The sequence below is a fragment of the Dendropsophus ebraccatus genome, chromosome 6 (assembly GCF_027789765.1).
Source record: "Dendropsophus ebraccatus isolate aDenEbr1 chromosome 6, aDenEbr1.pat, whole genome shotgun sequence".
In the NCBI taxonomy this organism is placed as follows: Eukaryota; Metazoa; Chordata; class Amphibia; order Anura; family Hylidae; genus Dendropsophus; species Dendropsophus ebraccatus.
Window position 1 is genome coordinate 124,208,805 of NC_091459.1, and position 24,638 is coordinate 124,233,442.

General features: G+C 44.6%; 1 protein-coding gene across 4 annotated transcripts in view; it reads right to left on the reverse strand.

The window, feature by feature from the left end:
* The window catches only part of CD2AP (CD2 associated protein), a 62,339-nt gene that overhangs the window by 6,916 nt on the left and 30,785 nt on the right, over window positions 1–24,638 (reverse strand). For 3 of the 4 annotated variants that reach the window (XM_069975828.1, XM_069975831.1, XM_069975830.1), the window contains 12 exons: window positions 21,445–21,595; window positions 18,981–19,081; window positions 17,025–17,145; window positions 14,023–14,219; window positions 13,071–13,158; window positions 11,063–11,157; window positions 8,712–8,810; window positions 8,433–8,469; window positions 6,279–6,344; window positions 5,969–6,128; window positions 4,727–4,869; window positions 330–451 (listed from right to left, as the gene is read on the reverse strand). In XM_069975828.1, the coding sequence (XP_069831929.1) occupies window positions 330–451; window positions 4,727–4,869; window positions 5,969–6,128; window positions 6,279–6,344; window positions 8,433–8,469; window positions 8,712–8,810; window positions 11,063–11,157; window positions 13,071–13,158; window positions 14,023–14,219; window positions 17,025–17,145; window positions 18,981–19,081; window positions 21,445–21,595 (1,380 nt within the window). The remainder of the gene's footprint in view (window positions 1–329; window positions 452–4,726; window positions 4,870–5,968; window positions 6,129–6,278; window positions 6,345–8,432; window positions 8,470–8,711; window positions 8,811–11,062; window positions 11,158–13,070; window positions 13,159–14,022; window positions 14,220–17,024; window positions 17,146–18,980; window positions 19,082–21,444; window positions 21,596–24,638) is intronic. The other variant, XM_069975829.1, reaches the window with a different exon arrangement.

The window sequence follows — 24,638 nt, forward strand, 5'->3', positions numbered from 1 at the left end:
TGCGGCATTACAATTCACCTCCATTTATTTTAATGGAACTGAGCTGCAAAACCCACAGCCAACCTGAGGACAGGAGTGGTGCTGTTTCTGAAAGAAAGCGGCCTAGACAACCCCTTTAAAATCATCTGCCATATTATAAAAAGCTGACCGGCCTCTTAATATCTCAGTAGAGGACACTAAATCTGGCCATACATTCCCAATAGCAGACTCTTCTAGAGGTGGATTATCTCCCAAACAACAACAGGATGGGTTTGGCCAGCTTTTCTGTAATGTGCATGGTGCAGTTTCTTATACCGAAGAGACAATCTTCAGCCATTGGCTGTACTTACAGAGTGCAAACCATTGAAGCGTCCCGGGGGTCTCTTGCCGGGCATCTTTGGTCTGCTGGCAGTGGGGTGGGAAAGGTTTTCTGAGGTAGTGACCACGTCATCAAAGCTGAGTTCAGAGGGAGCTGCGGGACAAGGAGAGAGCATGGATTTTACTGTCCATTACTGAAATACCAACCTAAGTCACTATATACTTGATAGTTGACTGGAGAGATCATTTATATGGCGGCCATTTTGCTCTCACAGGGGCAGCCCAGCATTATTCCACAAAACAGCAGTACTGGTGTAACCCCTGTAAATGCAGCTGTATCTGTCATCACCCGCCTCTTCTGGTGTCTATAAGACCCCCTACACCAGCCGGATCTCTCAGATAACAACAGTATAACAAAGTGACATCCATGCAGGCTGGTTGTAACTACTTGGGAAGAGCAGGGCTGGGAAGAGAAGGGCTGGTCTCCTCTGGTTTGGCTCGACTCTGCTGTCATGTAAGCTCCACCAATGCAGGTTTTTTCTGAACTTAGCTTTAGGCATGAATAGAGAAGAAAACATTCCATAACCCAAACCAGTACAAAATATACTGCTGGGTCCTGTAGACTGATAGGATTCTGATCTATCACTCCCAAGATACAGTTACTTACCTGTACTGTAAACCCTATTACAGCCATACCTCTCCCAGCTATGATGGCTAATGGTGTGCTTACACAGAGAGATTTATCTGACAGATTCTTAAAGCCAAAGCCAGACAAACGTGTCCATGTAAACACACCCTAAGGGCCGTATTACATGGTGCCATCACTTTAGTAAACAAACGCGCTTACAGGGCCTATTACATGGCTTGGTTATCGTGCAGCAAGGGCTGTGTGTGCGCGCGTGCATATTATATATATATAGTGTTAATGATGTCCGTGCAGCCCTTGCTGTATAATAAACTGTATACATTACCTCTCTGCTTCTCCCTGCAGCCACCGGAACAACATCAGAGGCAGTCTGTGAGCTCACAGGCTGCTCAACCAATCATTGGCCACGGCGGTCCTGTCTCGGCCGGTGATTGGCCGAGCAGCCTGTCCGTTCAGAAACATGCTTGGAAGTTGTACCGGTGGCTGCGGGGAGCAAGGAGAAGCAAAGACCACCAGCGCGGAGAGAGGTGTATACAGTTTATTATTTTCTTTACAGATTTATCAGCTGTTGGCTATTACACATAGCAATGCATGTCTGGTGGCTGATGATTTAAGTCAAAACCTAAAGATACGATCAGCCGATGATCGTTGTCTGTAATACACGGAGCGATGATCTGCCAAATCGACCAGAATCGGCAGATTATGGCTCCATGTAACAGGGCTCTAAGGATCTGTACACACTTACGTTGTGGTGGATCTGTTACTCTCAGGCCCAATAGACCCCAATGACTTATAACGTCTGTCTGGTTAGGATTCAGATATGAACAGATCCTTATTATATTGCATTCCAGGACTGAAGTGTGGTGGACAGCCCATGGACAGGGAAACATTTGAAGCAAAATACATATGTGGCTGCACCTTCCTTTACATCAACCATAGTGAAAGTGCTTTTAAGCATCACTAGCCAAGCAAGTCCGGTACACGTCCGCCATGCTATAACCTGCAACAATCTCTCAGAACATGCAGCTCAGTGTGATACTCCACATACATGTATCATCCCCTCCAGCTACACAGCACAGCCATAGCGTTATACCCAGTGAAGGAAAAAAAATAAATATATATTATAGATGGTCATTGAGGTAAATGAGTGAAACTTTTACAGGTGGGAAAGAAAACGGGAAACTCTTTAAAGAATACCGTCACTTTAGATACACCATGTATACAGCTCTGTGTTCTTCCAGAGATATATAGCTCTCTGATCGAGGAACGTATGCATGGAAGAGCTATGGCCGCCATTGTTCTAGAAAAGCGTGGGGTCTAAGACTGAGAACCCAGCACCAACACTCGATAATGGTGTATCTGAAGAATAATAAAAGCAAAGGCATTCCTTAAAGAAAGAAAACAGATACACCATGTAGCAGTTTTCACAAAGTGCTCCTTTAAAGATGAAATATTCTTTATATAGTTCTCAGCTCTATTTTCTCATACAGAGCTCCATGTATAAAGATTAAAAGTAAAAAAAAATATATATAAAAATATTCAGACTGCCTGCAACCACCACTAGAGGGAGCTCAGCGAATACAAATTTATTATGGCATCTAAACCATACACTGCGCCCTCTAATGGCAGCTTCAGGCAGTCACAATTTTACAAATCACAACTATATAGCAGATGTGGATCTCTGCACCATAAAAATAGAGAACCGAGTCTATAAAGAGATGTATAAGTGAGTGCGGAATACTGAAGCTATTTAGACTAAGGAAAAAATGGTATTCCTAAAGATCTAATTCATCTAAGCAAACTGAGGACTCAGGTGAGAGAACATGAGCTTACCAAAATGGAGAAGGGTAGGGGAAGTTCCTGATACGAAAGAAGGGATACATGGCAAACAGGAGAGGAAACAAAATCTGGAAAGAAAAGTCAAGGAGAGGAATGTCTAGAACAAAGATCGTGAAATAAAAATTACTTTGCAAAGCAGAAAAAAAAAAAAAAAAAAAACATTTATAGAAGAAAAAAAGTAGAGAGTCTGGACATGCTGAGAAGAAGCAGAGAGGCAGGCAAGATGGAGAACCTATCCCCCCTGGAGTCGGGACGTCACATGTAGACTGTGTGCATGCTGCCCCATTACATCCAGAGTGGCACCAGCCTCAGCTTCCTGCTGGTTCAGGGTAGAGCTGTGATGATGCAGGAGACTCTAAATATGACACAGTGCAAGGCATCCGAGGAGCTCACACTGCCAGCACTGGCTGTCAGTCAATTAGTTTTGGCGTCATAGAAAAAGTCACGTAATATTTTTTAGGTCTCCTATTACCTCCTATACCACGTTTTTCCGACCAAAATAAAACCGGTCAATTGAGCATCAATTTATGTGACTGCTATAACTGAGAAGAAGGAAACTGTCTCTAATTCATGGTGAAGGCCTGGTGTGTGTAGATCAATTCAGGGACCTAGAAAACACTAACGGGTGCCCTCTTCCATGACTCCCTTGTCGCTCCACCAAAAACATGTTAAAGGGGAACTACCAGCAAGTTACACAAATCTAACCAGCTAATAACCCCTTCTAGCGCCCAGGACCTTCCTCCTCGGCACTGTTCCTATGCTGTTAGCAGAGGAATCCTTGGACCAGAGCACCATTACGAGCACTGCCCTGCCCCCATAGCACCAGCTGGCTCCTTCTAATGACAATCAATGGATGGAAGGTAATGGTGCATTTACACAGGCAGATTTTTGAAGCCAAAGCCAGGAACAGACCATAAACAGGGAACGGGTCATAAAGCAAAGACTGAGATTTCTCCTCTTTTCAAATCCATTCCTGGTTATGGCTTCCAAAATCTGTCAGATAAATCTGCCTGTGTAAACGCACCATAAAAGACAAACTATCCTCCTCAGCCCCCTGTGCACAATAGGAACATATCAGCAGGTTGGATTTGTTTAACCTGCAGATGGTTCCCCTTTAAGGGACATGTTGGGGCACTAGTACATGGATTATTGTGCGACAAATAGTTATATCGTTCAAATATAATCGATAACCTTTCCACATGTATACAGGCAAAGATCAAATGACTGACGGAAATTTGTTCATACGTTGTTGATGGCAACTTTTGAACGGACCATAAAATCATTGTTAATCGATCACTAATCTTTTGGTGTACGAACACATTGTTCCTTCATTATTGCGATCGTTCATATACTAGAGTATACAAACGATTATAATGAACGACTATCGTTCTGTGTATTGTGGTGACTGGTTTCAGGTACTTTGCAAAAGCACTTGATTGCAATCGTTTATCGGAGAAAAATTGTGTTGTCTAATAGGACCCTTAGGCTATGATTATGAACACATCTACTGTTTTCAGGCAAAAAAAAAAAAAAATCCTTTTTTTGAGCCTTAATTTGCAACCACATTCTATTGATGTCAATGGGAAAGGAGTTATTGAAGAGTGTAGCATAGAGATAGCTGCACAACCTGACGCATCAATGTGACCTCCAGGCGGCTCCAGGTGAAATGCTCGCTGCAAACAAATGTGCATGCATGAACTGAGAGAGAGCTCCGATACCATCTCTGTAATAAGTCACATGACGCATGCAAACCAAAAAGAGAGAAACATGAGGAGAGAATGACGATTACTGGGACTATATGGCTGGATTATCTAATCCTCAGGAGGACAGCGATGATGATGATGATGATGAACACGTCCACTCGGCACACAGAGGTCATGCACAGGAGACCGCCGTCCTCCAGATCTCCATACACACATGGCCGCCACGTCTCCATCTACTTACTGTGTTCTCGTTGACTTTTCACTGCACTCGGTTCAACTTCCACAGATTTTGGTCGACTAAGAATTTGCTCAAGATCCATTTTCGTTTTAATCAATGGCTCAGGTTCAGACTTTGGTCGACTAAGAGGCGATTCTCCATTAGGCCTGAAAAGAAAATAGCGCAAACTCCATGAGTTTCATCGGTTCATCTGTAACATCTATTATCATCCTCTAGGTGGCGCTGTGTGCATGGAAAACAGCAACTCTGTCACTGACCAATAAGATATTGAAAATGACCAAATGTAAACTTAGATGTAATGTATGTGCACAGTAACTCCACCAGCAGAATAGTGAGTGCAGCTCTGGAGTATAATACAGGATGTAACTCAGGATCAGTACAGGATAAGTAATGTAATGTATGTAGACAGGGACCCCACCAGCAGAATAGTCAGTGCAGCTCTGGAGAATAATACAGGATGTAACTCCGGATCAGTACAGGATCAGTAATGTAATGTATGTTCGCAGTGACCCCCAGCACAATAGTGAGTACAGCTCTGGAGTATAATACAGGATATAACTCAGGATCAGTACAGGATTAGTAATGTAATATACGTACACAGGGACTACACCAGCAGAATAGTGAGTGCAGCTCTGGAGTATAATACAGGATGTAACTCAGGATCAGTACAGGATAGGTAATGTATGTACACTGTGACCTAACCAGCAGAATAGTGAGTGCAGCTCTGAATATAATACAAGATGTAACTCAGGATAAGTAATGTAATGTATGTACACAGTGATCCCACCAGCAGAATAGAGAGTGCAGCTCTGGAGTATAATACAGGATGTAACTCAGGATCAGTAATGTAATGTATGTTCGCAGTGACCCCCCCAGCACAATAGTGAGTACAGCTCTGGAGTATAATACAGGATGTAACTCAGGATCAGTACAGGATAGGTAATGTATGTACACTGTGACCTAACCAGCAGAATAGTGAGTGCAGCTCTGGAGTATAATACAAGATGTAACTCAGGATAAGTAATGTAATGTATGTACACAGTGACCCCACCAGCAGAATAGCGAGTGCCGCTCTGGAGTATAATACAGGATATAACTCAGGATCAGTAATGTAATGCATGTACACAGTGAGCGTGAAGGAAGGCTATTGATCACACAGAGGGTTTACTAGACTGGTACAGTGCAGCACAACCTCAGTTGTTCAATGTGTTAGGTCTTTCCTGAATAAGACACTTTGCAACTTACTTGGATGGAGGCGTAGAGAAAGCTGGCTTTTCTGGTCGCTTGGGTGGGATGCTTGCTGGCTTCCCTATGCTATTGGACTTGTTTACAAGTATGGGCTTCTTGGGAGGTACCTGAGGAGCGGCTGGTTTGGAAGGCTTAGGTTCCAGAGATGGCTTTTCATCTGTAATGTGATGGAAAGATTAAAGGAACCTTAGTATACACATGAAGTCTCGAGGTGTGTGTCTAGGCGCCATTCACACTGTACTACAGCTGCTGCAGTGGATGGTCATGACTTCCCCAGCAACATCAGCAAACCACCGCCTGTACTCACCCTTCTCTTCTGGTCTTGGTGGAGTAAACCTCTTCTCTGTTAAACGAAGCTCCGGCTTTGGCACTACTGGAATAAAGAGAAGATAGGATTAAGACAAATGCACCAAGTTCTTTTATTTTTCACTAGATTACAGTGTGCTCCTTCCCGATGTAGCACCAAAGACCCATTCACAACTACATAGCAACTGTCCAGAGATTATATTACCTTCTATCTCCCCATCAATATATGGTGTAGGTACAGATAGTACTGCCTCTCTGACACTATATGATCTAGGTTACAGATAGTACTGCCTCTCTGACACTATATGATCTAGGTTACAGATAGTACTGCCTCTCTGACAGTATATGGTGCAGGTACAGATAGTACTGTCTCTCTGACAGTATTTGATATAGGTTACAGATAGTACTGTCTCTCTGACAGTATATGGTGTAGGTACAGATAGTACTGCCTCTCTGACAGTATATGATGTTCATACAGATAGTACTGCCTCTCTGACAGTATATGATCTAGGTAACAGATAGTACTGCCTCTCTGACAGTATTTGATATAGGTTAGAGATAGTACTGTCTCTCTGACAGTATATGATATAGGTTACAGATAGTACTGCCTCTCTGACAGTATATGGTGCAGGTACAGATAGTACTGCCTCTCTGACAGTATTTGATATAGGTTACAGATAGTACTGTCTCTCTGACAGTATATGATGTTCATACAGATAGTACTGCCTCTCTGACAGTATATGATGTTCATACAGATAGTACTGCCTCTCTGACAGTATATGATCTAGGTTACAGATAGTACTGCCTCTCTGACAGTATATGGTGTAGGTACAGATAGTACTGCCTCTCTGACAGTATATGATGTTCATACAGATAGTACTGTCTCTCTGACAGTATATGGTGTAGGTACAGATAGTACTGCCTCTCTGACAGTATATGATGTTCATACAGATAGTACTGCCTCTCTGACAGTATATGATCTAGGTTACAGATAGTACTGCCTCTCTGACAGTATATGGTGTAGGTACAGATAGTACTGCCTCTCTGACAGTATATGATGTTCATACAGATAGTACTGTCTCTCTGACAGTATATGGTGTAGGTACAGATAATACTGCCTCTCTGACAGTATATGATGTAGACATAGATAGTACTGCCTCTCTGACAGTATTTGATATAGGTTAGAGATAGTACTGTCTCTCTGACAGTATATGATGTAGGTACAGATAGTACTGCCTCTCTGACAGTATATGGTGTAGGTACAGATAGTACTGCCTCTCTGACAGTATATGGTGTAGGTACAGATAGTACTGCCTCTCTGACAGTATATGGTGTAGGTACAGATAGTACTGCCTCTCTGACAGTATATGGTGTAGGTACAGATAGTACTGCCTCTCTGACAGTATATGGTGTAGGTACAGATAGTACTGCCTCTCTGACAGTATATGGTGTAGGTACAGATAGTACTGCCTCTCTGACAGTATTTGATATAGGTTAGAGATAGTACTGTCTCTCTGACAGTATATGATGTAGGTTACAGATAGTACTGCCTCTCTGACAGTATATGATGTTCATACAGATAGTACTGCCTCTCTGACAGTATATGGTGTAGGTACAGATAGTACTGCCTCTCTGACAGTATATGGTGTAGGTACAGATAGTACTGCCTCTCTGACAGTATATGGTGTAGGTACAGATAGTACTGCCTCTCTGACAGTATATGGTGTAGGTACAGATAGTACTGCGTCTCTGACAGTATATGATGTAGACATAGATAGTACCTTCAATATATCATGTAGGCACAAACATATTGGGAGAAAGGCAGCAGTATCTGTGCCTGCATTATGTTTACAGACAGTACTGAGAGAGAAAAAGGGAGCGTGCACTGACTTGCAGGCGTTTGCAGCCACGGGTGGCCGAATACTGCCATGTGGTAGAGACGGAGAGGCAGACACAAGGAGCCAGTACGGTCTGTGTGCATATATATTATGCCTATACTATATTGTGACTTTAGGAAATAAGCCCAGATAGTACTGTTTCCCTCAGAGAGGTGGATCCTACTGCAGACCTGCGTTCACTCTCCCAATATTAAATACTGAGTAAATAAACAGCAGCCATATTCAGAACTTTATAGTAATGCAGCGCTGTTACATACCCGGACTTTTTGCAGGCGGTGGGGGCTTCTTTGGCTTCTGTAAGAAAAAAAAAGAAATCACTTGTGATTATCAAAGCGTCTGTAGCTGCATAAGTAACAATGCAGTAGCCCAGGGCACCCAGTGGAGAAGCAGCTAGGACGGTGAAACCAGTTCTCTTGGCTGCAGCTTGTATCTGATAACACAATAGCCAGGTCTGCCATGCTATAACCTCACACATTTATTACTCTGTAGAATCAGGCATGTCTCTTATGACATTAAGATAGTAGGGGTTCACTTACTTCCTTTTCAGAGTCTTGGATTATAGCAGCAAAGTTGTCAGGAAAAACTCCTTCCCTCCCGTTGAGCTCACCTCTCCACCAGCCCGGATCTCCGGAGTCCTGAGAACATGCAAATACCAGATTGTAATTGTGCTCTTCACTGTCTGCATCACATGATGACAGTGTGATATCGCCACCCCAGCCCCACAGCACAGCCTTACAGGTTGCTATTCTCTCATTGCTGTATACGTTAGGGTTAAGGCTCACTGTATCTCCTTTTGACTTAAAGGGGTACCCTGGAGAAATATATATTTTTTCCCAAATCAACTTGTGTCAGAAAGTTATACGGGTCTAAAATCTTACGTCTTCCGGTGCTCTCTGCTCCCACCTCTGTGGATGTAAGGAACTGTCCAGAGGAGTAGATGTTTTCTATAGGGATTAGCTGCTGTTCTGGGCAGTTCCTGACATGGACAGAGGTGGCAGCAGAGAGAACTGTGTCAGACTGGAAAGAATATACCCCTTCCTGCAGGGCATACAGCAGCTATAAAATATAACTTCCTGAAAGACTGATTTGAAAACATGTCTTTTTCCTCTGGAGTATCCCTTTAAAGGGTTTATCCAGTGTTAGAAAAACATGGCCACTTTCTTCAAGAGACAAAACCCTTCTTGTTTGGGTGGGATTTTGCAACTATGTTACAATAATTGCAAGCCCCACCTGAACTGGAGACAAGAGTTTTGCTCAGTGGGAACGAAGCCTTAAAGAAAGTGGCCATGTTTTTCTAACATTATATAACCCCTTCAAGCTTTTATAGAGTGGTATCTATGGTAATGTATGGGGGTGCATTTGCGGTTCACAAGAATCATGGGTCACATAGTTGCAATACAGATGTTATAGGGTCACTCTATATATACTAGAAGACACATCTGAAGCCTTTTGATCTGTCCGTGATCAGACCCCTAGTGATTGCTATAAGTGCAGTAAGTGTGTTCTCCTCCCATCTCTGTGCACGACTGACACTGTCTGCCAATGTATGTCTATAGGACTGCCTGGATATAGGTGTCACACACAAAGAGCAAGGAAAGAAGAGCCCAGCAGCACGCTTCTCCCAGCATGATCTACCAATTGGTCAGGGTCTGAACATCCCTACCAGTAAAAGTAGCAGGACAATTTAAAAGGGTTATTTGAAACTTTTACACTAATGGCCAATCCTCAGGCTAGTCCATAAATATCTGATCGGTAAGGGACCATTATCAGGCGGTCCCACTGACAAGTCATTTCCCCAGAGCTGAGATGCAGGAATACACAATGCAATAGGCCAGATGAGACAGCAGCCTACATCGTGTAGTGGCCATGATGGAATACTGCAGCGTATCTCCTATTCACATCAACAGCAGCCGAGCTGCAGGAACCCAGTTTGGCCATTGCATATTGTATGGCGCTGTTGGCTTTAGGGCCCTATTACACCAGCAGATTATCTGACAGATTTTTTTCGAGCCAAAGCCAGGAATGGACTTCAAACAGAGAGCAGGTAATAAAGGAAAGACTGAAGGTGGTATTCCACGGGCCGATGCTAGATCGGCGCTCATTTACTGGGCCTATTCCCCGGCCCCGATTATTGTTAAACAAGGGCTGCAAGGACATCGTTACCGATGTCCTTGCAGGTCTTGCTTAACTAGTATACATACCTATTCATGGTGCAGGGCTCCTCTTCTTCGGCTTCTTCCCGGGTCCCGCGCGCTCCTCCAGCTTCAGGGCGGCCTGTGTCAGCTGACAAGCCGCTCAGCCAATCACTGTGCGGGACCGCCGCGGCCTGTGATTGGCTGAGCGGCCTGTCAGCTGACACAGGTCGCCCTGACGCTGGAGGAGCGCGCGGGACCCGGGAAGAAGCAGGAGAAGAGGAGCCCTGCACCATGAATAGGTAATGTATATCGTCAGTCGCCGGCCGCACACCGCTATTCCACGTAGCGGTACGCTGTCGACGCCCGACAAATATAGGTCCGGACCTATGTCAACGATCAGCCGATGACAACGATCATTGGCTGATCGTTGTCTCTAGTCCACAGAGCGATAATCGGCCGAATCGGGCCGATTATCGCTCCGTGGAATAGGGCCCTGAGATTCCTCCTCTTTTCAAAACCTGGTTTCCTGGTTTTGGCTTAAAAAGATCTGTCAGATAATCTGTTGGTGTAATAGGGCCCTTAGGCTTTGTTCTCTATTGTATGCCTGCACCACTTGACAACAGGCCATCTATAGAAAAGTCCCAGAAAACCCCCTCTAAACGGTGGCTGTGTGACACCCCTGAAAATAACCCCGGATCTTACGTTTTCCTCAAAATTAATGCTCTAATGTTACATTAAATGTGAAAACTTACCTTATTGATCAGGTGGATGATGTCGCCCTCTTTAAAACTCAGCTCGTCATCATTGGTCGCCTCATAGTTGTACAGTGCCCGGCACGTCTCTTTGGCTGTGAGGACAGAAATAATCCTGATAACCGGTCTATAAAAACCACAATAACCAAAAGGACAACAATACAAGACATGAGACTAATAATAATCTCCTTTTCTGTACTCGATATCCGATATCCGGGACAGGTTCAAGCCCTGGAGTGTGCACCCATAGTCCCCCAAACTGTGACAACGTTGCCCCCTATCTTCTGTGTTATACAGAGAGCAACAATACTCAGAATTACATTATTATTGTAGTTATAGTCTTGTATATAGGAGCAGTATTATAGTAGTTATATTCTTGTATATAGGAGCAGTATTATAGTGGTTATATTCCTGTATATATGAGCAGTATTATAGTAGTTATATTCTTGTATATAGGGGGCAGTATTATAGAATATTCTTGTATATAGGAGCAGTATTATAGTAGTTATAGTCTTGTATATAGGAGCAGTATTATAGTAGTTATATTCTTGTATATAGGGGGCAGTATTATAGTAGTTATATTCTTTTATATAGGGGGAAGTATTATTATAGTAGTTATATTCTGGTAAATAGGAGCAGTATTATAGTAGGTATATTCTTGTACATAGGAGAAGTATTATAGTAGTTATATTCCTGTATATAGCAGCAGTATTATAGTAGTTATATTCTTGTATATAGAAGCAGTATTATAGTAGTTATATTATTGTATATAGGAGCAGTATTATAGTAGGTATATTCTTGAACATAGGAGCAGTATTATAGTAGGTATATTCTTGTATATAGGAACAGTATTATAGTAGTTATATTCCTGTATATAGGGAGCAGTATTATAGTACTTATATTCTTGTATATAGGAGCAGTATTATAGTAGTTATATTCTTGTATATAGGGGGAAGTATTATAGTACTTATATTCTTGTATATAGGAGCAGTATTATAGTAGTTATATTCTTGTATATAGGAGCAGTATTATAGTAGTTATATTCTTGTACATAGGAACAGTATTATAGTAGGTATATTCTTGTAGTATTACTGCAGTATTATCCTGGGGTAACGTTCCATATACAAGTAAACACATGCTTATCCTTGCCGCTCTTAGGTATTTATAGAAATACTTGTACACACAACTCCTGTTACTTAGACAGGGAGCTCCCTCTATAATAAACATGTACTTTATGTCTTGTCCCTTTTTGCCCCCATGGCTATGATTTTCTTCAGTTTTACAATGTCCGCCTCCAGCTCTGGCACAATACAGCTGTTTTCTTGAAAGATATAAGTTCATATTATTCCCATTAGTGCTGGATACTTGACTGATACTTATGACACCAATGTGAAGCTTGTTCTGCTAGTTTTCTGTCTTAAACACAACCTCTTCCTGGTGCACCCAAGCCTTAGGCCATGTTCACATACGCAGGCAAGGATGCAGATTTCCTGTGTAATCTCCTGGGATCCCCAGAATGGTGGGAAGACGGCAAACATAACTCCCGACGATGGGTTTCTTTTAGTAGATTAAAATTTATTTTCATTGTGTAATAAGAAGTGGTGCTGCAATTTCCCAATATACTTTGTTTTTAGATCCCTGTAAACAGACATACATTCTTAAAGGGGTTATCTAGGATTTGAAAAACATGGCTGCTTTCTTTGAAAAACAGCACCACTCTTGGCCTTAGTTTGTATTGCAGCTCAGTTCTCTTAAAGTGACTAAAGGCGAACAGCAATACCACACACAACCTTAGGAAAGCAACTGGCGCGGTTGTGGAAGAAAGCAGCCATGTGTTTTTTTTCTACTCCTGAATAGAAATGAGCACAATTCCAGCATACTCAAGTCTGATCGTTCAGCATTTAAATACCAGTGGCCTGCAATAGGTCGAAGCCAGTGGGCATAAAGTCTCCGAGATGGCCCTAAAGACTGACGCCAAGATCCCATACATTACCTATAGGACACCTACCTTTAGGTTTGCTGTCTGTTTCTGTTCTAGAGAGATCTGAACTTATCGTTCGAGCGACTTTTATCGGTGGCGTTGGGGTGGGTGATGGCTGCAAGAAAAGGAAGCGAGATAAAGTAAAACTTGACTGAAATCTATACATAATGCAGCCCTGAACACCTCCATACCCGAACATAAGTTTACTCAAGAGTAAAGAATGTAACCAGCAGCATTACTACAATGTTTATAGGTCTGACGGAGCCCTATGTCTCAGCACTCGCTCAGTGACATCACAACGCAGATACACACATTACATCACTAAGGTGCCGCGGCCCTGCTATTGGAGAAGGGCTACAGGACACCATATGATAAGGATAAACCAGCTCATTGGCTGAAGTGGTGTTAGGCTATATTCACACACCTGTAGTGCAGTCCGCGACCGCCGCCCACACTACGAGTGTGCATCTGTAGTGCTCAGTGCTTCACGGAGCACTACTTTCCCACTTACTATCATAGCGATCCGGGCTGCAAAAGTGTGGTCCGCATTACATGTCTTTTTCTTTTGCGGCACGGATCGAGACAATGCACACACGTACGGACGTGTGAACGGGCCATTGAATAGCATTGGTCCTATGTTCTGTGCGCAATTGTGGACAGAACAATGGATTTGTAAATGGAGCCTTAGACTTCAGAAAAATATTCTAGTTGTTAAAAGGGTATTGCCAGTTAGTCACTTGACATGCAAGTGAAGCAAGCTGGAGTCTGATTGTTCGGCATTTGATTACCAGTGGCTGGACAAGCTGGATGCAACCCTAGGGAGCACGGGAAACAATGGCCCCTTAAGGCTGCATCCAACTTCTCCAGCCACTGGTAATAAAATGACTAACAATTAGACTCCAGCATGCTCCAGTTGTGCTCATTACTAATAGATAGCAGTGCCTTACACACAAGGCTTGTACCATACCAGCCCCCTTACCTTCTCAGGCTTTTTGACATCTGTTTCGGAGTTGGGGATCCGCGTTTTCAGTCTCACTGAGCCTTCTTTGAAAATGTCTCCAAATCCGACCCCCATGATTTTCTTTGGCTGTGCCACAGACAGCGGAGGCACTTCTGAGTTAATGGCTGGAGAGAGGAGCGGAGATGCAGGGGAGGCAACAGTGGCGGTCGCTGGTTCTGCAGGACAGACAGAACCCGTGAATATTTACAGCCTCTTATATCTATCTTATCTTATATACTAGGCATATGTGACGGACAAAGCACAAGTGGTTCTGACACATGTTGTCTATCACATCCTTGCATCATAGGGACAGGATATAGGTTCCATTCAATGACTGTAGGCAGAGATCTGAAAAAATCTCAAGGAACTGATAACAATGGTCGCCCAGACAAGGTTACCAATCCTTCAAGATTTGCAACATGTTCTATATGATGGAGATATTGGACATTTGTGGTCTCTAAACTTTGGGTTAGACTAGATGGACCCAGTGGTCTTTTTCTGCCGACAATCTTCTATGTTTCTTCAATCTTCTATGTTTCTAACCTACAGCTATGAACGAACTTTAACTCCTAGCAATGTCTTGGCGCCCTGGTAAGTCATTCAGCCTGACAATATGGCTCCTAGTTAGACACCAGCAAGGAATCTGTTATTCCAGAAAAGCCATATTTAAATCCCTTTAGATGGCGGGATGAACCAGTGACCATCCAGATGGCAGAAGCTCCACTGTTCACTACACGCCAGTCTGTGTATGGAGAACATATTACTGACATTGGCGTATAATCCAGCAAAGCAGAAAAGTGCAATAAGTGCCATCTGTTATATAGTACGCGGGGAGCAAGGGGAGGGTGACTGAGGTCAGGGGAGGGTATATACGAGGTCAGGGTCACCGGGCTGAGTATATACTGTAGATAATCCCCCTCCATCTCTGCATTTCTTATAAACGCTTGTGATAAATCTATAAAACACAGCCTGGCATAGTAATCCTGCCTGCAATAAAGAGACATGGAAGCAACAGGTGTATACACAGCACTGGGCCATACCATCCAGTTTGCTGCCCATATGTCTCATCCAGAGAGGTGAGTGACGTCCATACACACTGTTCTTTATGTACACAGACAGATGTTGGATTCCTCTAGACTCCATTATGGGGAGTGCAATATAGACATCTGTACAGCTACCATGAGGTGGTAGTGGGGGCTGCTTGCTTTGCACAAAGACTTCTGCTTCCAGGACTTATAATTCAAATCCAAAACTACAGATTCCAAGATCCTTAATGTAAGCTGAAGCAGCCGGCTCTGGTCACACCCTATCCTGCTTATCTCTATGGCCACTACTGCCCCCTGGTACACCAGCTGTGCTGCAATTCAGCTGCATAAAAAGATGCAGGATCTGATGGTGTAGTTATCTCCCTTTTCTAGCACATATACCGTGGTATACAGCACACACCAATGCACATAGCACAAGTCTGTTTCTAAGTACATGACATCTAGTATGATGACGCATATATTGGGGGTGGCCATCAGGGCCAAGTGAATGGCACATGATATAGCTCCAAGCTGGGAAGAGACAAGTAACCGGCTTCAGAACCCTCCTGAATCGGCAGCTCCTGGAAGTGTGGATCAAGTGCAAGAAAAACCTCCAGGGCCGTGGGGCGGAGCAGACAAGCGGGAGGCAATCCCTTGTCTATGTCTCTGCAGCTGAATAAACTCCCTCCATGCAAATTATCACCTTCCAAACAAACTTCAGCAATATTTCTCAGTTGGCAAATACTCCTAGGATGAGACGTTAAGTTGTGGTATTGTCTGACATTAGGTGGAGTCTCCTCTGTATAGTAACTCAGCCTCTGTCCTGCAATCCATTCAATGCACCCGGAAAACACTGTATACAATGCAGCTTATAGAAATCTGGCAAAGTTACAGATTCCGGATATCACAAAAAATAATGAAGGTTAATGAGTGATCTTAGGAAGCAGACGGCGGTGCCCGCTGCTCTACTGCGGCTTTACTGGGCAAGTATCTGGCGCCGTGCAGAACGTACGCTTCCAGCCTGATGCAAAACATATGTAATGACTACATCTTATTTATATCCGGCCACGTGCACCAGCCAAGCCCTGCCTGCCTGGAAACCCTCCTGACACCAGAGGCGCTCACTGCTGCGGATTATGGCCAGAATCACATCCACTTCAAAGTGTTGTGTGTAAGGGTTAAAGCCGCGCTCCGCTAAAGACAAGGAATGAAGGAAGGAGAAAGGGAAGCAGCTGCAGGGAGAGAGGTCTATGTCTGATCGAGCATTTATAGCAGGGTCCCCCCAAGAAGGGGCTCTCCAGCACTTGCAAAACTGCAGTTCCCATCATGCCTGGAAAGCCAAAGCTTTGACTGTCAAGGCATGATGGGAATTGTAGTTTTGCAACAGCTGCAGGGCCACATGGAAGGCCCTCCTCCCCGCCCCCTTCATCACTAGGAAAGCCCTGGGCAGGATTTTTCCTATTCATCACCTAAACACCTGCCTTAATGATCCAGTTCATGTGCAGTGTTCACACAGGTGATGAATAGGAGAAATTGTTCTAGTGGCATTCCTAATGATGAGGAGGGCGGGGAGGAGGGACGGAGGGGAGGTGCAATCCTAGGGCATTGGTACTAGACCACACCAATTTGACACAGGGCTGGAAGTTTAAAGGTTTTTTATGACGATAACTGCATCACCTGCAAACGGACCCCAGGACAGATCTTGGATTAAAAGCAGCTATCCGAAGGTACAAGTGGTTTGGGGGGGTCAGATTGTGGGTACAGAGTCACTTTAAGCAGACCACTAACATGCCAATAAAGCACTACTAGTTATCCAGGATCCGCTACCTTTGGCTCTTTACCAGATGTCAAACTACAACCCATTCCTCAGGCCTTAGGCAGTCATGGCAAACTGAGTGTTGTAATTCTGCAACAACCGGAGCCAGAGTTAATAAGATACAAACTCATTCCCATTACCTGGATCTTCAGAACTTTCTTGACTCTCTCCATCATCTGACAGGTCCAGTTCTTTTACAAAGTTTGACGGAAAGAGGCCCGATCGCCCATTAATGGTCCCGCTCCACCAGCCTTCTTCAACCTTTATAACAAAGAAAAACCTCATATCCATTAGCACACAACTTCACACAGGCTCCTGCAATCTACTCCTATAAACACTATGCATGTTGTACAGATTTGTAATTTACTTCTACTTATAAATCTCCAGCCTGGAAAGACTGGAGAGAATACACCACTTCCTGCAGAACACTCAGCAGCTGATAAGTACTGGAAGACCTAAGTTTTTGTAAATAGAATGTACAAAGATCTATAACTTTCTGACACCAGTTGATATGAAACGATAAAAAATTTCGCTGGAGAACCCAAAGGATTTTTTCAATTTTACAAAACTAAATGCAATCTTGTGCTTGCTGTTAGAGAAGCCAATATTGGTTAGCCTGGGCTCATTGCACATACATCACCTATTGGGTCAGGGGGCAGCAATGTCCAAAAGTGTTTTGTCAATCCCTTCACAGGTAAACTGGCCCTCCATTATAGGGATCGGTGCTCGGACCTCCACTAATCTGCTAATTCTGCCATATTCAGTGTATGTTGATGAGAATATCCCTTTAAAACGTTGTTACAGATGGATCATCCTAATTGTTTCCATTTAGTTTCTGAGCGGCCACGTGATTTACATAATGTGACCTAACACAGCGAGATAAGAACAGGATGTAGTGGGACGGATTGTGGAGAGAGAACAAGACATGTGGCGTATTGGGCGAGAGCCAAGAGCTCAGATCACATCCCATCTCCATGTGTTATAGAGACCTATGTAGGATTACAGCTCCGCAGCACAGAGACTGAACCACTGTGAGATTGAAGAGAAGAGGACGCCTAGGACTGTACACAGGTCACCCCAAAAACTGCTCCACATCAAAGGTTTATGATATAACTATGGTGTGTGTTAACTTAGTCCGATTTATGGTATTATATGGGTTACCCCCCATACACGGCGATGACAGTCATTGCAGTGGTCCTTTAAGTGCCCAGCTGATATCGATCCTTCTATAAAACACTCCTCCACCACTATCTTGATATTTATGACAAGCTTGTGCTGTGCCAGATCTAATACAGAGTAGTACAGGAACTACACAGAACATATAGATCATGTTTTCTATGGAAGAGGCAAGTACAGACTGTATGGAAAAACAGGTTAGTATTGGTCTCCACCGTGTACAAGCAATTTCCTCACACAGACACATACTGCCTGCTGCTCACACCCTCTGTTTTCTGTATAGAAGTGAGAAGGGGAGTGGATGCAGCAAAGCTGAGTTTGTTGTGAATAGCATTAAAGGGGCGCTGTATCGGTGGAGTGGTCCGCCACGTGGTGGTAAAAGCTCATGGGACGCTGTATCAGTGGAGTGGTCCGCCACGTGGTGGTAAGAGCTTACAGGATGCTGTATTGATGGAGTGGTCCGCCTAGTGGTGGTAAGAGCTCACAAGACGCTGTATCGGTGGAGTGGTCTGCCACGTGGTGGTAAGAGCTCATGGGATGCTGTATCGGTGGAGTGGTCCGCCACGTGGTGGTAAGAGCTCATAGGACGCTGTATCGGTGGAGTGGTCCGCCACGTGGTGGTAAGAGCTCATAGGACGCTGTATCGGTGGAGTGGTCCTCCACGTGGTGGTAAGAGCTCATAGGACGCTGTATCGGTGGAGTGGTCCTCCACGCGGTGTAAGAGTTTACAGGGCGTTCTATCTGTGGAGTGGAGCTCACAGGACGCTGTGGCCCATTCATATCAATAGTCAGCATAGAAAGCCTCCGGAAATCTAACAAGGCTTCAAAGTACAAGACTTTATAGCGGGGATCCTGGTGGTATAGAGGATATGGCCTAAGTATCCAATAGATATGTGTACATATACGATGCGGCTGCTCACCTCCTCAGTGATATCCAGGACTTCTCCCAGCTTCAGCTCCAGCTCGTCCTCGTTCTGTGGAATGTACTCAAACACCACCTTACATTGCCTTTTCTTGGATTCTGGAAGGAATAAAATGAAAATAAGGCATATGGACTTCCTATATATACATATAACCTGCACTATGGGCTATAGGGACCTGTCCACACCAGTGCAGTAACCATCGGCAAAACTGACCAAATATTACAGCAAAGCAGCTGTGGGCCTGGAATACCGCCATGGTCTTTATCCACATTCTATACAATAATCCGCTATGACAGCTAGGACTCTAGGAAACTACAGGAACAGCAAGACACAGCTCCTTTTACTTATTTTTACGGCCGTGAAATTGCTGCCATAAAATCCTGCTGAATGGGAATTACAAGCCATTTTTCGCCATGTATGTGTTTGTTTTAAGGCTAAAATACAGCGTCAGACATAAAGACAGTACAAAAATGGTGTCTGCTCCCCACTTGTCATCACACCTTGGTCTGCCTGCTCAGATAGTCGCTGACTGAAGCTGCCGGCAGTGATTTGTGGTCAGCAGTGGCAGCGGGCGAGTACTGCTCATTTTTTAGCACAGCCAGGCCACTTTAAATAAAAAAAGTTGCCAGACAACTCTTAAAGCGGATCAGTCAGCAGAAAGACAACTGTGCAAATAAGCCCACAGCTAGACAGGGCTTCCCCTCTGGATTCAGGGCATTACTTCATCTCCATAGTCCTTTCCACCACAGAGATAGAAGCCTTTTTGCTGACCTGCAAATAAAGGCCCTTTTCCACGGAACGATTATCAGCCTGTGGAATAGAAGGCAACGACCACCCAACATCGTTCATAATGGCTGATCGTTGCAGTCGTTTGCTTTTCAACATGTTGAAAAACAATCGACTGATACAGCAACGATTTGCTGCCGTCGCTCCGTGGAATAGGTATGGCGGCAGCAGACGCTGCTGTATGCTATGGGCAGCCCGGACGACCTAGCGATCACCTGGACAGCCCCCCTGGAACCACCCGCTCGCTACCGCCACGTGGAATAGTGGCGGCACTGAGCGGGGAACGAGGAGCAAACAAGCATAAAAGTTCAGGGATTGTTCCTAAGCATGGTAAAAGCCAATGTGCTCTTATTCCCTGCATCTGTATTTAACTCAAACTACTTACCCCATTTATCGGTCAGTCACTAGATAAAGAGGATATGAGCTAGTCTCTCCTGGAGTGCTGACACGTTACACAACACCCCTAGGACTTTTGAGCCTCATTTGCAAATTACAAAAAAAAATATTTTTTCGATGCAAGAAAGGACAACGAAGATCTGCCCGGAATCATGGGAGCTTCAGCCAAACCCGATCATTTGCCTGTTGAATGCTTTAGTCTGCAGCCAGAAAAAGACCAGAATGAAAGTCCTAAGTCTCCTAGGGCTGTATCCATCTTTTCTAAGCAGAGATAAGCCTCAAAACGATCAGGCTGGGTTCAGCTGAGCTGACTGGTCCCATCTAGTCATGGGCTTATTTACACCCGTTTTCCTGATGACAGGTCCACTTTAAAAGGGGTAGTGCGGTGTAAAGCATTTATTCACTAAATAACACACATTACAGTTATAATGTTATACAACTTTGTAATGTGTATTTTTTAAGTGAATGCCCCCCTTCCCCATGTTTCCCCCCACCTACGCTAGACCCGGAAGTGTGGTGCATTATACTTATGGAATCACTGTCAACCCCGGCCGCCATCTTGGCACAATCACGTCTTCTTCAGGAGGCCGGCCGGCCGGACCGCTCCAACCCTCCTTCATGCCGGCCCCCCTCCATCGCGTCATCAGCTGCTCGGTTGCGATTGGCTGAGCATAGTTATGCATAGTTATGCTTAGCCAATCCCGGCTGAGCAGCTGATGATGCAATGGAGGGGGGCTGGAGCGGTCCGTCCGGCCTCCTAAAGATGGCGTGATCGTCCCAAGATAGCTGCCTGTTGTATAACTTTGTAATGTGTATTATTTAGTGAGTAAATGCTGTACATCACACTACCCCTTTAAGGGTGCGTTCACACGTACAAGATCTGCGGCAGATTTGATAGCGCAGATTTTAAGTTGCAGATTCAAAGCAAATCCAATCTGGGCCATCAAATCTGCTGCGGATCAGCTGCAGATTAAAATCTGCGCCATCAAATCTGCTGCAGATCCTGTATGTGTGAACGCACCCTAAGGCAACAAATGAACTGCATGGTTAAGGTCAATAGCTGTGACCTGAAGGGCTGTAAAGAGAGCCTGGAGAAAAATCCCCTGCTCCCCTGCCACTCCCATCCTGGAGATCTCATAGGGCACAGTAGTCAGATCCTATCCCCCGCAATCACTGGAAATAGGGGAAAAGTCATTTTTGGAATATTCCTTTAATAAACATTATATTCTAGATTTGTCTCAGTCATGGCGATACAGTACAGAGATGGAGAATATCCTACTTTTCTTGAGGGATTTGTTTGGCGGTGGTGGCGGCGGTCCCATCCCTGGAATGCCGATCACGCTCATCCGCTGCACCAGGCTGGCCACATTTCCAGACTTTTCCCTTTTATGTAAGTTCTCCTCCTTTGGTTCTGCGTCCTTCTTAACTTCCTACAGGGAACAGAAAGCAACAGAATTAGTAATATCCCAGAGAAGGAGGATGAAGTCATGGAGCCGTCTCCATGTTCTTAGTTTATAGCGAAGCTGGGTCACTGGCAATGGCTGCCTGCATAGTTGTCATCCGGCTTCTGTGGTGTCCTGAAAAGCCACCAATGACTGAACAGTCCTATACTGGAGAGAAGTAGTTGTCAGCCATCTTTTCGGATACACGTACAGACAAATCATTTCCAGTATGTAAGTCGCCCAACAGGGAAACAAGGTGTAATAATAGCAGCAGCCGCTGATCCTGTAAGTGATCAGTATCGGGAAATGCAGGAATGTGAGCAATGCAGGAAGCAGGTAAGCGCTTGTCCTGACAGATCCACCAAGTGATCACTGTGACAGAGGACGACTACAAGAACGGACGGCTCCTGTTACATCTAACTATAGGATATGGCCAACAGATGTCGTCTCCCCCGAAGCATGATCCGCTTAGAGGAAAATATACAAGGGCGACAATGGTGGAATGCTACAGGACTGCTCCGGCATCACAGCACTCATTGTCTCCGTTAGTATTGTAAGCTACAATGCATGGCTGTGGTTTTTGAAGTGTCACTGTCATTTAAATTTTTTTTGCAGAACTCAATAGTACAGGCGATTTTAAGAACCTTTTAATTGGGTTTATTAGCCGAAAAATGGATTTTTATCATGAAAAAGCTGTTTGAGGGTAGCTTCACACGTACCGTATCGTTGCGTATTTAATGCTGCATTTTTATTGCGATTTTAACATGCGAGTTTTGATTTTCACATGAAAATCATGTAAAAATCAAAACTCGCATGTAAAAAAATCGCACCAAAAACGCAGCAATAAAAACGCAACGTTAAATACGCAACGATACGGTACGTGTGAAGGCACCCTGAAGCTCTCCCCCTGTCTTCATGGTTCTCTTATGGAGAGGGGAGGGGTTGAGGGAGATGAGGCACCAAAACAGGACAACAAAGAGTTAATTTACAGCTACATCACTGGGCTATCTCCTCTGAAGTCAGCACTGATCTCTGAATACCAGCTTTCACACAGTCTTTTAAGTCTTTTTGAATGCAGATAATGGCATATTTGCCTAATGAACCCAATTAAAATCGCCTGGACTATGGATTCCTGCAAAAAAATAAATTGACAGTGACACTTTTAAAAGGCTCCGTACAAGAAACCTGTAGTAATAACGTTAAGAGCGCTTCCTAATATCTGACTCCCAGGCTGACGTATGACGGCTTGACATTACAGGCCCAAAGCCTAAGGCTGCACAACTGATGACATCATGTCTCCAGGTACACTGATGTCATAAACAACTACGCCCTCCCATGCCACCACCGAGGAGGAAATGTGTACAACATGTCACACAATGGAGGCGGTGGTAATACCGAGGCTGGCTGTTGTGTGTCATTAGGACGGCCATAAAAGGTGTAATCACTGCTTAATGATGGCGTTCACCGCTCAACACACCCCGCACCCGCCGCAGGGGCCGCTCCTCTCCTGGATGTCTGCCACCACACAACCAGCAATTCTCTACTATGTCCTCCCAAGCCAGACCGGCTCGGGTCACTATATCTCCAGAAGCCAAGAGCTTAAAGGGATTAACCTAGAATTAGAAAAACATGGCTGCTCTCTTCCTGAAACAGCGCCACTCTTGTCCTCAGTGTGGGTGTGATATTACAGCTCATTTGCTTTGATGTGAATGTACCCGACTGTAATACCACACACAACCTGAGGATAAGGGTGGCGCGATTTGTGGGAGAGCGCAGCCATATTTTTCTAATCCTAAATAACCCCTTTAAGAGTCTTGGACTTTGAACCCGACTTGTCTTCCTTATTGTGAGATGTTGGGTGACCGTACACATAATACAGCAGCCATCATGTTTAGAATCAGCCAATGGAGAACAATAACTGAAAGGAGAGGGGGGGGGGGGGGGTCTCTGCTGCAGACAACTCCACTATAAGCAGTTGTGTGGATGCTAAAAGTGTTTCATTCCCCTGCAGCGCGACCACTGAGAGGTGAAGCATTACATGCGTTGTCCATGTGATGCAGGACAGGACAGATCCTCCAGAGAGGGACACGCTTTATATGGGATCTTCACAACAGAGGAGGATGGTAAGGATGTATGGAATGGTTTTTTTTTAACCATCTTTAACATCTATTATCCAGGACCTATATAAGAGTTAGCAAGTGTCCTCCCAGTTCACAGTAAGGCCGGGTTCACACTGAGCAAAACTATCGGAATTGTCCGCTGCGGAACGCCGTTAGCCTCCCTCTCATAATGTGAGTCTATGGGAGGCGCGCGCTGCTGTTCTCATAGCGTCTCTCCGCGCTGAAGAATGAACATGTTCATTCTTCAGCGCGGACAGAGCAGGAGCGCGCCTCGACTCCTATTATGAGAGGGAGGCTAACGGCATTCCGTGGCGGACAATTCCGATTTTCCAATTTTCTCAGTGTGAACCCGGCCTAATAGAAGACAGACCATACATGTCACCCGCACTCAAAACATAGACAGTATATACATCGGGGAGTAGGCCGGGCTCTTCCCAGGGTGTGTATAGAGACATTTATAGCCTACATAATGTAGCAGCATGTCATCTTATAGCCACAGAGATGAGTCAGCAGAGGTGTAGAGAGTGGACACCAGTGACAGCTGTCACCTAACATACCTGCCTATAGCTGGGGGCGGGTCCTGCCATCTCATACACTGCGCTATAGCGGTAAGATGGTGTGTGTCTCATAGATGCCCTATATCCACCTGGCACACTGCAGCTCTACCAGTCATACACTTATAGGCACCGTCCTGCAATTTTGCATCAAAGCAAAACATTGTGTTACATAAAAACCTCAAAGCTTTAAAGAGGCTGCATGAAGCTCACACTCTAATGGTACGAGATGTACAGGGATCATACCTGCTGCTTAAAAGGTCTACTAAGAAATGTCATTGATCCAGACAGGTCATTGATCATTCGATCGGTGGGAGAGAAGCGCTAAGTGTATCCTTGGAGGAGACGGACCCTTGT